This window comes from Nansenia antarctica (assembly GCF_963989245.1).
Source record: "Nansenia antarctica genome assembly, chromosome: 3".
NCBI lineage: Eukaryota > Metazoa > Chordata > Actinopteri > Argentiniformes > Microstomatidae > Nansenia > Nansenia antarctica.
In genome coordinates, this window is record NC_137688.1 from 49,866,226 (window position 1) to 49,883,747 (window position 17,522).

Below are 17,522 nucleotides of genomic sequence, written 5' to 3' on the forward strand. Positions count from 1 at the left end.
TGGCAGTAATGCAACATCAAAGATGCAAGTTGCCGTTAAACCATAAAGAAGAAGAAGAAGAAGAAGAAGAGGGCGTGAGCTTCAGAGGATGTGACGAAGCTCGTTGACGCTGTTGCACACTTCCACTTCTGGGTCATGCCGCTTGGGGGAAGGAGGTATGTAGACAGTCGGTAAAGACAATCAAATACCATCTTTAATCAATATCAATTTAAGAACTCCTTAACGTTAACAAGGGTTTGCTGTACGTCATTGATCATTTTAATTTAATACTTTGCTATTTAATCTACGAACTGTTCTGTCAACATAATTCACGTGTCTGTGGACGCGTGGTATCCAGGGGCAACCACAGTCTTCTCTGTCTGCAGTAGCAAAAACGTTGTAACACGAACTCTCTCTTTTTATTTTTTTAGACGTGGTTGTTGCAGATGGGAAATGGATCTCTGTGGTCCTTCGTGGATGGACCCTAGTTGGTTGAAGTCCCTCGATGATGGTAAAGCCAGCATAGAAACAAGCAATTACCTTCTCATAGCCCTGTAACCAGCATTATATAACTGGAAGTGATGAGCAACAATCCCTGCAGTACGTCGGTTATATTCGTTCAAATCTATGTTCAGTGAAAGTTCACGGAATTGTAAAATGCTGCAACATGCAGGCCATGTCAGCGAGGCTGAGTCTGTAGTGACTCTGTCCTCTCCTATGGTGCCTGCTAGAGAGACCTGGGGCGGTTTGAGGCCCTGCCGTGTCTCCTCCACGGCAAGGTTATAGGTAAACCTCAGACAACACTTGAATGAAACACCCATTTGAAACTGCCATCTATTTCTTTCTTTTTTTCCAATAACTTTGCGTCCTTCCAGCGATACTGTATTGATAGTGTGGCTGTTTAGTATCTATTGGTAACTAGTTTCAATATAGCGCATTGATTTGTTGTGTGAAACTGACACACAGAGACCACTTTCTGGCTCGTGCACAGATTAGTGGCTGAAATGATACAAATATTCTGTTAAATTGGTAAATTTGACAATCCTTTTCCTCAACAGAAGGTGGCGATGCAAGCTGAAGTTGTGCTGAATAACGGGGGTTTCCTAACTAACCATGAGGTATGTCCAGACAGTCCTAGACACTTCAATGTGGTAGACATTAGTTAGCAGCAGTTACATTACCCATCTTGGCTTGATGCCATAAATATACCTCATTCGTTTCCCTTTAGCACTTGGTCTATGATATTGCAGTGAGTTCCCTGGTAATATGCTTACAGTGCCATCGATGTACAGTAGTGTGATGTTGTACCATGCAGGCCATGTCAGCGAGGCTGAGTCTGTAGTGACTCTGTCCTCTCCTATGGTGCCTGCTAGAGAGACCTGGGGCGGTTTGAGGCCCTGCTGTGTCTCCTCCACGGCAAGGTTATAGGTAAACCTCAGACAACGCTTCAAAATGACAGCATGATATTTTAGCTCTAATGCTAAATAATCTGTACTATTAAACCTTTTTGGGGGGTTGAAATGGAGCTATAGTCTGTACAATACATCATCGATCACTCACTTACCTGATATATGGCTGTGAAATTGTCAGCTGTAATGTGTAACTATTCCTAATCAATTTCCTTGTTGGAAGATTTCCTCTCATGAATGAGCTCTGGTAGAAACACCCATTTTGAATCTCAGTAATCTTTTAAAAAGCTCAGCGTCCTTCCAGTGAATATAAATACCCAATGTTATGGCTGTGGCATGTCTTAGTAAACTAAATTCAATATTCTACATGCACCTGGTGTATACCTGACTTATTGTGTGAAACTGGGACCATGTGGGCTCTTGTGAGCAGATTAGTGTCTGAAATTAAACAAATATTCTGTTCTGTACATTTGACAGTTTTCCTAACAGAAAGTCGGGATGCCAGTTGAAGTTCTATAATGGAATGATGGGGTTTCCCAGGTAACAATGAGGTATGCTTACAGTTCCATCCATGTACAGTAGTGTGATGTTGTACCATGCAGGCCATGTCAGCGAGGCGGAGTCTGTAGTGACTCTGTCCTCTCCTATGGTGCCTGCTAGAGAGACCTGGGGCGGTTTGAGGCCCTGCCGTGTCTCCTCCACGGCAAGGTTATAGGTAAACCTCAGACAACACTTGAATGAAACACAGCATGATATTTTGGCTCGATTGGATATATTTCAATGTTCTACATACACCTGGTGTGTGTGGTGCATGGACTTACTGTGTGAGACTGATACACAGGAACCACTGTTTTGCTCTTGTGTGCAGATCAGTAGCTGAACGTATACAAATGTCCAATGACTACTTTTGACAATATTGTTCCTCAACAGAAAGTCGGGATGTCAGCTGGAGTTCTGCTGTGAGGCGGAATAATGGGGTTCCCCCCCCTAACTATGAGGTATGTCCAGACAGTCTTAAGGCGAAAACACACCGCAAGCGTCAACCTCAGCAGCGCTTGTGCGTGGCGAACTGCTTCACCTTGTTGTAGGTCAAAGTATATTAGGGCTTGATAATCTAAATGTAGATAATTGGTTCCAGCTAAGCACTTGATATTTCAATGGGCTCCCCCCCTCAACATGTACAGTAGTGTGATGTTGTAACATGCAGGCCATGTCAGCGAGGCTGAGTCTGTACTGACTCTGTCCTCTCCTATGGTGCCTGCTAGAGAGACCTGGGGCGGTTTGAGGCCCTGCCGTGTCTCCTCCACGGCAAGGTTATAGGTAAACCTCAGACAACGCTTGAATGAAACACCCATTTGAAACTGTCATCTTTCCTGTATTGATGATAGTGTGGCTGTTTAGTATCTATTGGTAACTAGTTTCAGTATAGCGCATTGATTTGTTGTGTGAAATTGACACACAGAGACCACTTTCTGGCTCGTGCACAGATTAGTGGCTAAAATGATACAAATATCAATTGGTAAGTTTGACAATCCTTTTCCTCAACAGAAGGTGGTGATGCAAGCTGAAGTTGTGCTGAATAACAGGGGTTTCCCAGCTAACCATGAGGTATGTCCAGACAGTCCTAGACACTTCAATGTGGTAGACATATTATTACTGTAATGCAGGCCATGTCAGCGAGGCTGAGTCTGTAGTGACTCTGTCCTCTCCTATGGTGCCTGCTAGAGAGACCTGGGGCGGTTTGAGGCCCTGCTGTGTCTCCTCCACGGCAAGGTTATAGGTAAACCTCAGACATGTATTATGCTAATTGTATTAAATGTCCATTTATTATGGCATATCTGTACTGTACCTCTAAATGAGAGTATGTTTTGGACTTGGTATACTTGAATCCCTGCCTTTTTATTTCCTACGCAGATGCCTTCTCAGGAGTTGGAGATCAGTTCCTGAAGATGACCTGTGAACAGGACTGCATCTCGACAAGCCACATAGTAGCCTACATTGCTACTTCCTTTGGTCACCCAAAACCAGACAACTTTTCGGTCTGCATATCCATCTCACACCTGACCGTTGATTCAGTTAACACTGACCAGCTTCAAATTTGATTATTTTGTCACTTGGTCAGTTTAAGACCGTGATAAAGGATCTGTCATCTGAGGAGTGTACATGTCATATATCTGTGTTTGTTAAACAGATTTCCTCTAAGAAAAGAGACCTTGTTATCATTAGGACCTCCCTTGCCTGAAATAAAGGTTTAATAATCACAAACTCTGTCTCAACTTCCTGTACATCTGAAACCTTTAGAATACGTTTAGCCATTACATTTGCTAACAGATGTAAGGATAGTAAGAAAAGTCATTACATGTAGAGTCATTACATGTATGTTTCACACTGATGTTCTCTGGCAGCATGGGGACGTCTGCAACTTATGTCCAACCTCAACATTCAGTTTTAAAGGCATGAATTAATCTTTGCAGCAGTCATTGATTTGTGTTCATAATTGACTTGGGTAAATGGTATTGCATTTAAATTTGTATGAAATGTGACTTGATAAGCTATCCAATTCAAATAATGGTTGATTATGATTATTTTTCTTCCAAACTGTATTGTGTGTTGAGTTGCCACTGCATTAAAACATGCACACAGTTATTATAATAAGCAGTTAATAATGTTAACATTGAATCAGTAATTATATTCTATTGATCTTCAGCCAAGTAAAATAGGATACCATTATGCCATATCTACCTGGCAAATACCACAGTGGTATGAGGTTTCCTGTGGGGTTAAAAAGTCTTACATTTGGTAATCCGAATTTTAGGTCTTAAAAGGTCTTAAATATGACTTGGTAGGTCTTAGAAATGTATTGGACGTTTAAATGTGTTTGGGGAAAATGTCCGGTCTGCAACGTAAGCAGTATGGTATTTAGCCTAGTCCCTCCCGCCGCCCCCCAACAATAATATGGAAATACACTGGAACCAATAAACACTAGTTTGCAGCCCCCGGTGAGAACTTTTCGGAGAACACCCAGGAAGTACACAAGCTAGAGCTAGGCGTGACGTAGAAGAGGAATTCTAACAGCCTGGCGCGAACAACTTCTTACAATCTTTTGTATCTTTGTGGAGAACTATGGGGAAGTGTAAGTTCAACAATTCGTGGTTGGAGAAAAGCACGTTTAGTGCTTGGTTGAGACGAGTGGAGGGGAACGTTTTTCTAGCAGCCTGCAGCTTATGCAGGAAAACGTTAAGACTAGGAACATTGGGGGTGAAGGCTTTAGAATCACATGCCCGGTCAGGGAAACACCAGACCCAAGTCAAGAACCGACAAGAAATGCATGTCGTCTCTTCCGTGTTCAACCTGCCTGCTTCGGGAGCGTCAAGTGTGTCCGATGTAGTGTTAGCCATTGTGCCTCAGTCTGCTGCGCCAGCTCCTGCAGCATCTGGGATAATCCACCTCGCTACGGCAACCCTAAAAGCGGAGGTGCTGTGGACGCTACATACTGTAACTAACCACCAGTCCTACAACAGTAATGAGGGCATGGGTGAGCTTTTCAGAGCCATGTTCCCCGATTCGGATATCGCGAAAACCTTCTCGTGCGGCGGTGACAAAACGTCCTACGTCACGTTATTTGGTTTAGCGGAGCACATCAAGAGGGAACTCGGTGTGGAGAAGAGTGGCTTTTCGGTGGACAAGAAAGTGGAGACTTTCAATAATATGCAGGAGGACACTGTTGTTGCGCAGAGGCTTGTGTGCGCCTATGTCACTCAATATGGTGGTGTTACCAAGGTCCCACTCACTGAGGAGCTCCTGGATTCTGTGGCATCAGCCAGGTACAGGTACCGTGCCCACCTCGACGAAGAGAGAAGAAAGAAGGAGTCAGGAGCACAGGGTCAGAAGAGAAAGACGGCAGAGGACCACCTAGAGGACCTGAAAAAGAGATGGACAACCATCCTAGCGGTGTCTGAAGTTCTGGCCAGAGATGCAGACAGGTTTGCAGAAGAAGCTGAGGACAGCATTGGCAGCAAGATGGCCGAGCTCATCTCCAAATCAAATATTCTAAGAAGGGGCCACAAGGAGAAGCTGGTTGAGCTTGAGACCATTGAAAAGGAGATTGTGGCCAAGGGAGCAGAGCTCGAAACAAAAGCTAGCTCTTGACTGACACACACACACACACACACACACACACACACACACACACACACACACACACACACACACACACACACACACACACACACACACACACACACACACACACACACACACACACACACACACACACACACACACACACAGTTCTGTTCTTAGCAGACCTTTTGCAGTGTTGTTCTTGTTTTTGCAGTGTGCTTGTTCTCTTTCGTAGTGTTTCGGTTTGCATGCACAGTTCTGTTTACTGTTATGTTCGTTCCAATGCGGAACGTAAATAAATGTACTTTTGTAAGTCATTCTGGGACTTATTTCTTCTTTCCTTCATACATTGCCAGTATGGCCATGATACATAAATAGATCTTAAATTCTATTAAAAGTGAGGAACTGCAGGAACCCTGGTTAAAAACAATGATTATTGTTTTCTATATGTTTACATAGTTTAATAGTTTACACGTCATATATACACAGTACATGGGCAGACGGTTGACCCTGTCCTACGGCGTCCCTCTCCGGACAACTTGTGCAAAGTGCGCAATCTTTTACTTTCGATTTCGTAGAAAGTGCTCGACGAACACACAGGACACCGATGTCCGACGTAAATACAGGTAAGTTTTCTTTACGAAAACCGCTCTCAGTCTTTGACTTACTCTTCTATTTATTTGAGATAAACTACAAAAACCGTCTCTTGTCACTGTAAAAATGAACAAATAACTTACTAGACTCGGACTCGTTTCAAAGATATTCTTCGAAATAATATTTCACGTTCTGGGCACGTGATTTGATCAGAGTTGCAATTTACAAGGCCTCAATCGTGTTGTGGAAGAAACCGAAATCAATATCGCAGTCATATTGTCCAACAATTTCTAAAGAATCAAGTTAAGTATGCTTTCATTTTGTCTTCGAACGTCTTGACGGGCCACATTTCTGTTATGAGGTGTCTCATCTGCACTTCTATGCTCTCTGCCCTCAGTGTTGATGTAACGTAGGCCTACAATGGAGGGAATAGCTGTGGAGATCACCGGCGTCCCAAATGTCCTACCTAGTGATAGGATGGTTGACAAGCTCACCATACACTTCCTGCGACCACGTCATGGAGGTGGAGAGGTGCAGAGGGTTATTTTCCCATCCTACCGCTCAGGGCAGGCCTTTGTCATATTCGAGGAACCAGAAGGTATAAAAAAAGATACAGTCGCAAATAGGTTTCTGAAGACACCTAGTTGTCTGCAACTGGCTGAATAACTCATACATTGATTTAAATTAAACCAGACATTCACATCAGTTTAAGTTGTTTTTGTCTTGATACATGTTTATAAAGTCAAAACAGCATTGTGTAAGCTTCGCTCTCTCTCTCTTAGTGGCTGCCCGTGTCTTGCGGTCAACCCATGTGTTGAAATTGGAGAAACAACATTATCCCCTAGACGTCAGGCCAGCTGACCGACCAGAGGTAAGGAGAGGCTACCCTCTCATATGTTGTTTATCAATATCCAATAAGATTGATTAAGGATTAAATGAAATACTGAATACTATTCTCGTGTGTGTGTGTGTGCGTGCGTGCGTCTGTCTCTATCACAGGTGGACCTGCCAGTAGATGCTACTCTGGATGTGAGCATGTTCCCTGATGAGAGGGCAGCGCTTCAACTTCTGACATCACATGCCTTTGAGGTGACCAGGTCTAGCAGGGGTTATCTATGTGTGCAGGGCTCCTTCCTGAAGCTCAGAGCTGTCAAGGCCCAGCTCCAGAAGCTCCTTCCCCAGGACGCCCAGTCCCCCCAGCAGCCCCACAGTGACCCAACCCCACCCAGCCTCAATGGCTTTAACCATGACCATGCCTCTGATGCCATCTACAAATCCCCAGGAGGCAGGATGCACCACACCAACAGCACCGGCACAATGCCTGCTGGGAGCAGGAGTCCTATTCCGATTGGAGGTCAGGCCACATACGACCTGCCGTCTTCCCCCACCAGCTCCTCATCAAGGGGGTCGGGGTCTCCGCGTCACTTGTCCACCCCCCCGGGGTACGAGGCCGTCGTCTCCCAGGGAGGCAGACCCGTTCCCAGGCCAGGCAGTGAGGCCCGCTTCATCACCGACGCGGTTGGGCTCCGTTACGCCCAGTGTTTCAGGATGAAGGACATCGATGTGATTCTGGAAAGCTGCAATGTTAAAATGGATGTGGAGAAGACCACTGAAGGTACTTCAGACATCAGTGCTGTCACTCTAAAGGGCAGGAGCTCAGAGCTGGCTATGGAAAAGCTAAAGGGATTTCTCAATGAGCTCGGCCTAACATTACGCACCCAGGAAATCCAACTGGCGTCTCTCGATCACGACAGTCAGGTTAGAGTCGGAAAGCAAGCTATGAGGTGTAAGGATGTTTTCCCTTCAGTGCTCGTCTCTCAGGTCGGTGACACCCTTCGCCTCGTTGGTCCTTCCAGGGACAGTTATGAAATGATGCAGAGTCTCTCGGGGAAGACTGTAGACATGCCTGCGGCCGGGCGAACAGGGAGGGCGCCAGAGAGACGCTCTAGGGACAGGAGGAGCAGCTCTCTACCCCGCACAATCAAAACGAAGGGGACCAGAGATGTGGATGATAGCCCCACTGTCCCTGACTCTGGTGCTGCTGGAGGTTACTCCTCCTACAAGTACCAGGATGCCCCAGGGCGTGGGGTGGCTGGACAGGAAGGTGGAGGACCACTACCCTCTCCACCCACAGACAGTCACAGACAGAGAAGAAGCAACTCTGAGTCCCGGGGAAAGGTTAGGGAGCAGAGAGTTGCACAGAGGGAAGACAAGGAATATGTAGCAGTGGCGCCCCCTGCTGTTTCTAAATCAATACTGCCGAGATTAAGGCAAAAGTTTGAAAGTTTGAGTATGGGCAGCACAACAGAGATTAAGAATAAAATGACTCGGAAAAGCACAAAAAAGTAGTTAGGACAAGGTTGGTTTGCAGAGAGGGGTGACATTGTATGAAAATGACAGTTAATATCTTGAATCTCTTTCACCCAATGTATCCAAATCTATCTAGATATTACATTTATATAGAAAAGGGGTAAAGTATGCGTTACATGTTAGTGACATGTTAAATTTAACAATGGTCTTTTTAGTCTGGCACTGCAATTTTAAATCAACCTATTTATCATGCGTTTTGCTCTACTGTATTGAGAGAGAGATTTTTATAAGATGTTATGTTCACCAGTCTTACTTTGATCCATGTCATAGTCACTGTATGATATATATTGATTGCCAACATGAAGCTACTCGAGGAAAATGAAGGCTTCCTAAAACACCTGAAGTATATACCAAACACTATTTCCCAAGAGCAATATTGAATGTACAATATATTGAACTGTATGTTGCCTTTGAGTTAACTTTTTTGCATTTCCACGCTATTATGTGGAAACTGGAAATGTTTGGTAATTCATCTGCTTTACGATCAAGATTAAAAATCGAGACACTTGTCGTTGTATCCACACATCACCTCTAGGTATCTGTCACCATCACGTTGTCTGTGTGTTACAGTGTCTACGTTGGCTGTGTGTTACAGTATCTACGTTGTGTGTGTGTTACAGTATCTACGTTGTCTGTGTGTTAGAGTATCTACGTTGGCTGTGTGTTACAGTATCTACGTTGGCTGTGTGTTACAGTATCTATGTTGGCTGTGTGTGTTTGTTTTTCCTCTTGTCAGTGTGTACATGTTGAGTCGTTCACTCCAGGGTGCCGTGTCTTGAAGAAGACAGGGTCACGTGACAGGAAGTGCTTGCCGTGTCACCCCCTCATCGGCCCCACACAACCCTGACTGATAGAGGAAGTGCTGATCTGAGATGAGCAGGTTAGAGGTTAAGTGTTAGGGCAGTACATGAGGTTCATACATTTCAGTTGATAGGGCACAACTTAAGTACAAAACACTTTACAGTATAGGCAGGTAATCAGTCCCTGGAGGAGATGGAGACAAATTGAACACACACTAATGTTAATGGCTTTTAGTGTCCTCTTGCTAGTGAGTGTATTAGACCTCACAAGTGTTGCTGCAATGTGCTGTTTAACCAACACAATCTATTGAAGCTTTATGGTGAAGTCCATTGCCTCATATCGTTTCCCAACCGATTCTTGTCACAGTTCAGTAGTAGAAAACAAAGCACTGAAATTGTCGACAAGTAATATACGATGTTCATGAACACCAGTGATTAGATTAGATTAGATTTAACTTTGTCATTGCACAGAGTACTGCAACAAAGAACCAATGACTGACTGTTTATTTTATTGCCTCATTGTCTTGTGCTGCAATGTTACTAAGCCTAAGAGTTTAACTCTCTCACACCGGTGTAATGTGACGTAACAACTTGAAAATGTGACGGAACTTGAAACTAGTGACTCAGAGGTTGACATTCTGACTATGCTGACCATCAAGTTATACACATTTCTTCGGTTTAATTAACCACAGGTTATCATTTGACAATGCTGAACGATTGAAGCCTTAATCAGGCTCTCATACTGTACAGTGGAGGCTGGTGGACGTAGAAATCGGAGGACAGGCTCAGGACGTGTGTTCTTTTTTCCGTTCCATGCATTACAATGAGCCTCTGCTCCTATTTCTACCTCTGCCAGCCTCCCCTGGTACATTAAGGCCTTTCCTAAGTTAATGGACTGTATCTCCACCCTCAAAAAGATGGTCTCTGGAGAGTGTTATGTGGCAACAAGGTGGTTAGTCTGTTGTTGTCTCTGAGGAGCTTCTGTAGATACCGTTCTGAGCCAGTCTGAGTCTGGATTATCTGTCTGGTGTTGGGAAACGCCCATACGGCTGAAACAGCCGAAACCCTGGATGTCACCACTCAGCTCAGTCCCATGATGACAAGGGAGAGGCCGGCCAGACACACCTGAACCACGACATTTACATTTACATTTTTGGCATTTAGCAGACGCCTTATTCCAAAGTGACTTACAATCAATACATTTGATCCATCATCAATCCACCAGTCGTAGCAGGAAGAGTAATCTAGCTCAGGCCAGGGGCCATTGGCAGTCTCAGTGATGGAAGGATTATTTTATTTTTATTTTTAATAAAAAAAATAAAAAAAATATATATATATAGACACTGGAGAACAGAGAAACAGTACAAGGGGGCAGTAGAAGTCAAAGGCGACACAGTAAAGGGGAAAGGCGGGTGTCTCAGGAGACGCAGTGCTGGGGGGTAGTAGATGTCTCAGGAGGAGCAGTTAAGGTGGAACCTGAAGAGATGGGTCTTCAGTCTCCGACAGAAGATGGGTAGTGACTCTGCAGTTCTGACAGCCGTGGGAACCAGCGGGGAGCTAGTGTAGTGTACCACCAATTCCACCAGCGGGGAGCCAGTGTAGAGAAGAGACGTGATTGCGACATCACAGCCCAGATCTGGGTCTCTCTGGTCGGATACTTACTTGTACAGGACCAGTCCTATCAAAATGTAGCATTGTTTTGAGTGAAATTCGCTGTTATACTCACTGTGTGAGTATATCAGCGTGCTCTCATTGTGCTCCGTCATGGTCCTACCCAGTTAGAAGTGATGTACAGATGGCCTCACTGAGGGTTAAATGGATAATCGACACAAATTGGATCTGGAGTTCATTAGTCTACAATTACAGTGTGGTTTGACTGTTACTGTAGATAGCGATCAGTCTTCATGACCCCAGTCTGGTTCAGCCAGGAGGTTTGATCTGTAGATGCGTTAAGGGCAATCCCCTAGGAGATGATGTTTGCCAGAGTGGAGTCGGAGCAAGAAATGCCTCGATCCTTCCCAGGAGATAAGGACGTTGTATGTCCCAAACTGACAGGGTTAATAGTAGAGGGTCAGCAGTCTGTCTCTGTTTTCTATTGTTATTTTTGTCTGAGCAACGTTACGATGGTGAAAGAGCGATGTTGAAAAAGTGGTGTGTATTCTCGTATTTAAGGGAAGAAAGAAAGGTCGACGGATACGCGCATATACACAAACTCACGCAAAGAGAGAGGCTGAAAGAGAGAGACAGACAGGGATAGAGGCTGACTAAGAGACACAAGTTTTTGGTTCACATTGGCTGTGGCAGGGGAGGCTGTGGGGAAGTAGACATCGGAGGACGGGCTTATTGTAATGCATGAGATGGAAAGAGCAGCCTGTCTTCCGATGTGTTTACCTCCAGCAGTCTCCCCTGGGCCGCAGTGACGGTTTCACTGTGGTCGTTCTCAGAACCAAGGAGGCCGGGAGGTCTGTGGCAGGAAGAGAGAGAGGAGGAGGAGGATGCAGAAGTGCTGTATGTATTTAATGATAGCTCTTCTCAGTCGCTCTCTATATATACCCCCCCACACACACACACACACACACATACACACTCACAGGATGACGTGCTGTAGCATGCCAACCGCAGCCCTAAACACACCCCAGGATCCACAAAAGAACGAGAGTTACGCCACACCCACCCACACACGCACACTGCCTCCGCTGCCGGGCCCCAGAAGTGTCTTGCACACTTCTCTATATCTCCTCCCTTGAGTGTGCTTTTGTTCTGTACGCCTGTCTGTCTGTCTGTCTGTCTGTCTGTGCCAGTCAGACCGTTGACATGGCGGAGCTAGAGGGTTTGGAGTTTGGGAAGTCTGACTTTGTCCTCCTGGATGAGGTGACAATGGAGCAGTTTATGGAGAATCTCAAGTTGAGGTAAGAAGGCCTGAGGCTCCGGGAGAGAAGGAGGAATGGAGGGAGGCAGCTGCTGCTACTCAGAGATGGAGATGTGACTGTGTAGGAGACACAACACACCAAACTGAGACATAAGGGAAGACTCCTGTGGAGTCAATCAATCATATTTTGTTCTCAAATTGGCTGGTTGTGTGCGACGTAGGGGTTGTGATGTTGTGGCTTGATATTTGTGTGTTCTGTTCACAAACAACTGTTTCTGTCAATGTTTCTCATACTGTACCAACTGTTTCTGTCAGTGTTTCTCATACTGTACCAACTGTTTCTGTCAATGTTTCTCATACTGTACTTAGCGGGGTAGAAACTTTCCAGCGGTTCTACTTTTTGACAACTTTGTCAATTCTGACAAGTGGAGAAGTGGTCATGTTGGCACAGAGAAAGAGTGAGATAAAGAGAGAGAGAGAGAGACTGAGGGGAAAAGGATGAGTCATTTCTGGTTTGACTTTCCCGCCCGCCCTCACTGGTTGAGATATGAGTGTACGGTCCCCAAAGTTTTGGTGGTCACCATAGAAACGGTCATACAAATAGACACCCGTGACGAATGTGTCATTGTACACTTGCTTAGGTCAGACTGATTTAGTTCTGTCCGTGAACTTGATGGGAAGTTCTTTTTTTCTCCTCCGCTTGGTCTTGTCTGGTTCCTTTTGCATGTATTTTGGTGCGTTTGACTGAAGATGGCATTAGATAACTTTTTCTCCTCTCTATTTTTAGGTGTGGTGTCAGTGCATCTGTTAAATGTGTCTTGAGTTCCTTTTCTTTACACTTCTCAGAGTCTCTCACTTATTCCAACACTTTCAGGCAGCTTTTCCCCTCTGAAACACTCACTTCCTCCGTGATTTAAACTATACAAAGCTGTGACATGTCTTCACTTAAGGCAGTGTTAAATCACACGGCACCTATCCACTTACGCTGTCATAGAAAACCGGCGAATATGGGCTTTTATGAACTTGAAGTAATACGTTAAACTGTTATTTTAGAGGATCCTGTTCCGCTCATAATTTCTCAGTTCAAGGACATGAAAGCACGAGCTCTCAAGCTAAAGTTTAATTTCACGTCTCACAGAGTCGATATGTTTTAGAGACTACAGTAGCAGCACACTATGCCAAATTCTTATCCTCTAAATTCCCTATTAATTCTCTCACAGCCAGCCTGATCAGACTTGCCCTATGGCAAGGTCTGCTGTAACAGTCAGAACAAGCAGATGTTAGGAAGCTATAAAATAAGCTTTCCTTTAATGTTGCCAACAATATACTGTTAGTACAGTACCAGCCGTATCCAGTTACTACAATGGCTTCAGAGTCTAGGTCCCAATGTGCTTTATATCTAAATCACTGGTTGTACAGTATGTAATGAGTGGACCGGCTCCATGTAATGCATGGCATGGAATGAGGAATGGTATCAAACAGGACTTGTGATGCATACGGTACATTCATTTATAGCAACAGTCTATTCAGCCATGCCGGTGCCTCAACATATCAATACGACCAGGTTATACAAGGTAGCAGAAGCGACACCTCTTGAGTCACACATCGCACTTCCTGTTCTCACTACCGACACTGTGTCACTTCCTGTCCTTTGGGGTGTGTTAACAAAAAATGTTTTCGGTGACATGTTTCCTGTCACTTTTATGGCTGCTTAAACAAACTGTAATTCCAAGAGTCATTTTAAGTGGACCCAAATTTTGATACATTTTAAAAAATAAGAATAAAAAATCTATTATACCCTCAAGTAAGTCTGTGTGTTTGTTTTTGTGTGCGTGGTCAGGTTCGAGAAAGGCCGTATCTACACCTTTATTGGGGAGGTGGTCGTGTCTGTCAACCCCTACAAACAGATGGACATCTACGGCAAAGACACCATCGAAGCCTACCGGGGGCGTGAGCTGTACGAGAACCCGCCCCACCTCTACGCCGTGGCCGACGCCGCCTACAAGGCCATGAAGAGACGAGCCAAAGACACCTGCATCGTCATATCAGGTCCTTCTCACCTCCAACCTCCTCTCCTTTACCTCCCCTCCTCCTCCTTTACCTCATCTCCACCTCATTGACCTCCTCTTCTCCTTCACTTCTCCTCCTCATTGACCTCCTCTTCTCCTTCACTTCTCCTCCTCATTGACCTCCTATTCTCCTTCACCTCTCCTCCTCATTGACCTCCTCTTCTCCTTCACTTCTCCTCCTCATTGACCTCCTCTTCTCCTTCACCTCTCCTCCTCATTGACCTCCTCTTCTCCTTCACCTCTCCTCCTCATTGACCTCCTCTTCTCCTTCACTTCTCCTCCTCATTGACCTCCTCTTCTCCTTCACTTCTCCTCCTCATTGACCTCCTCTTCTCCTTCACTTCTCCTCCTCATTGACCTCCTCTTCTCCTTCACCTCTCCTCCTCATTGACCTCCTCTTCTCCTTCACTTCTCCTCCTCATTGACCTCCTCTTCTCCTTCACCTCTCCTCCTCATTTACCTCCTCTTCTCCTTCACCTCTCCTCCTCATTTACCTCCTCTTCTCCTTCACCTCTCCTCCTCATTTACCTCCTCTTCTCCTTCACTTCTCCTCCTCATTGACCTCCTCTTCTCCTTCACCTCTCCTCCTCATTTACCTCCTCTTCTCCTTCACCTCTCCTCCTCATTTACCTCCTCTTCTCCTCCTTCACCTCCTCTTCTCCTCCTGTTGAACTGCAACTGGAGGGTCGACTGGTTATGAGACCTTTAGTTAGTTAAAACAGGGGAGGCCAGAGGTGGAGGTAGAAATCAGAGGACGGGCTCATTGTAACGCATGGATGGAATGAGGAATGGTACCATCCGCTCAGTTTGATATCTCCTCCATGTCCCTCTGACCCCCCACAGTCCTGCTCTGTCTGTTTTATCCCCCCCTGAATCCCCTGGTTATGATGGGACCATAGTAGTAGTGAACCAGTGGTGTTGTATCAGACAGTGCTGCTGGGCCCTTGCTCCACTGCTGGCTCTGCCTATCTGAATGTCCATCATCTTACTTCCTCAGGCCTGCCCGTGGGTCTCTTCAGTGGTATCTATCCTTTGAGCTGTGCTAATGATATCCTGCTTCCTTTTGTGCTGTATGTACAGTATATGTACTAATATTAGTAGTCAATGGCAGATAGTGAAAGAGGAACAGCAACTAAATAAGTTATGATTAGTAATTGACATCATAACTATGGATGTAGATATGCTGTCATACCATTATACTACAACACTGTACCGGATTTGCACACAGATTTACACACAATTGTGCCACAATGACTACACAATTGTGCAGGGGGGGGTTAAGAAACCCAGGGCTTGTCGAGAAGCCTACCCTAAAAGGTTATATAATAATAATAATAATTGAAAAAAGATGATAATAATAATAATAAATCAAATGAATAAATAATAATTCAACAAAATGTTACATGTTACGTTGTTGTTGGCTTTTCTAAAATGTGCATTGTGAAACAGAAATTAAAAACCACTGCTGTGTTTGCTGCTTGTGTTGTAACTGGTGTTGTTCCTCAGGGGAGAGCGGGGCAGGGAAGACAGAGGCCAGCAAGTACATCATGCAGTACATCGCCGCCATCACCAACCCCAGCCAGAGGGCAGAGGTCGAGAGGTGAGTGAGTGGTTGTCAAAGGTCAAAGGTCAGTCAGGTATGGGTGGGAAAGGTAGGAATCATGTTGAGGAAACTCCCTAAGTTATTTAAGAGCAACGATATAGACTGGGTTAGTATAAATGTTCTGAAAAGATGATGACTGCCGATGGCACTTGTTCCTATGGAAGGAATGACTGATGTATAGTGACTGATGTATAGTTGATTCAGTTAAAGAAAACTGATAAAACCGTCTGCTAATGCTCTACTGATTTAAATGTAAACGCTCAGTCACAATGTTATATACACAGATTCACTTTTGTTGGGTCAGGATGTAATGTCAACATCTCCCTCTCCTTCTTCGTTCTCCACCTCTCTTTTCCCCTCTTTGGGCCATGCTCTTACCTCCTATCTCCTGCTATCATTAAAGATGAAAGATTGCCACCTTAGGCCATGTTCTCACCTGCTACCATTGATTACCACCCTCTCGGCAGGCGAACTAATACAAATAATTAACACCTCCCTTTCATCAGGAATCTTCCCTGAAGCCCTGAAAACTGCCGTTATTAAGCCTCTACTAAAAAAGAACGGCCTAGACCCATTTGTACTAAACAACTACAGACCCATATCAAACCTTCCCTGTACAGGAAAAATTATTGAAATGGTTGCCCACGAACAACTTAGCAATTATTTGACCCTAAATGATCTCTTTGATGACTTTCATGACATGTGGGGTTCCCCAAGGGTCAATCCTTGGCCCCCTTCTATTCAATCTCTACATGCTTCCATTGGGACACATCATAAAAAAGAACAAAATTGCCTACCACAACTATGCGGATGACATTCAAATCTACATAGCCCTCTCACAGAACGACTATAGTCCCATTGACAATCTCTGTAATTGCATTGAGCAAATAAACGCCTGGATGACACAAAACTTCCTCCAACTAAACAAGGACAAAGCAGAGATAATTGTATTCGGTGCACCTGACAAAAGATCGAAAGTCAGTGCAAAACTTGATTCTCTCTCTCTTCACACTAAAAAACAGGTCAGAAATCTTGGTGTAATTCTAGACTCCGATCTAAACTTCAACAGCCACATAAACTCGATAACTAAATCAGCCTACTATCACCTGAAAAACATAACAAGAATGAGAGGTTTCATGTCCAAGCAAGACCTTGAAAAACTCATCCATGCATTTGTTTCGAGTAGACTTGATTATTGTAATGGTCTACTAACAGGCCTATCTAAAGGAGCTGTTCGTAAATTGCAGCTCATCCAAAACGCCGCTGCTAGGGTCCTAACAAAAACAAAGAAATTTGAACACATTACACCAATCCTGAGATCCCTGCACTGGCTACCAGTCTCTCAGAGCATTGAATTCAAAATCCTCCTAATTACATACAAAATGGTCTTGGACCAAAATACATATCAGATCTCCTCCCACCCTATATTCCCGCAAGGTCCCTAAGGTCAGCTGAGACAAATCAGCTAATAATTATAAGAGTAAAAACAAAACACGGTGCAGCAGCTTTCAGTCACGCTGCTGCATGCTCCTGGAACAAACTCCCTGAAGAAACCAAACAGGCCCAAACCTTTAAAATATTCAAATCTAAGCTAAAAACCTTCATGTTTTGCACCAGTTATGATTAAACACAAACTTCTATCAATGTCTTTTTTCCATTAACTATTGTCTTTTGAAATGTTTTATCTATTTACTTCTTATATTTGCT

General features: G+C 44.5%; 2 protein-coding genes and 1 long non-coding RNA gene across 3 annotated transcripts in view; all 3 read left to right on the top strand.

Annotated features, from left to right (window-relative positions):
* The first annotated feature begins 408 nt into the window (after positions 1 to 408).
* Positions 409 to 3,616, top strand: LOC308153307. The gene is made up of 6 exons (XR_013937360.1): positions 409 to 490; positions 1,038 to 1,097; positions 1,866 to 1,939; positions 2,319 to 2,386; positions 2,937 to 2,996; positions 3,303 to 3,616. It is a non-coding gene; the product is annotated as an uncharacterized lncRNA (long non-coding RNA).
* Positions 3,617 to 6,107: 2,491 nt separating this feature from the next.
* rbm43 (RNA binding motif protein 43) lies at positions 6,108 to 8,952 on the top strand. Its single transcript, XM_080526409.1, has 4 exons — positions 6,108 to 6,136; positions 6,502 to 6,702; positions 6,887 to 6,975; positions 7,104 to 8,952. Exons 2-4 carry the CDS (start codon positions 6,525 to 6,527, stop codon positions 8,451 to 8,453), a joined length of 1,617 nt encoding a protein of 538 aa, XP_080382535.1. The 5' UTR covers positions 6,108 to 6,136; positions 6,502 to 6,524; the 3' UTR covers positions 8,454 to 8,952.
* A 3,136-nt stretch (positions 8,953 to 12,088) lies between these two features.
* The window catches only part of myo1g (myosin IG), a gene marked incomplete at both ends in the record, with an annotated part of 65,123 nt that continues 59,689 nt past the window's right edge, over positions 12,089 to 17,522 (top strand). The window contains 3 exons of the mRNA XM_080526408.1: positions 12,089 to 12,183; positions 13,984 to 14,192; positions 15,719 to 15,812. Of these exons, the coding sequence (XP_080382534.1) occupies positions 12,089 to 12,183; positions 13,984 to 14,192; positions 15,719 to 15,812 (398 nt within the window). The remainder of the gene's footprint in view (positions 12,184 to 13,983; positions 14,193 to 15,718; positions 15,813 to 17,522) is intronic.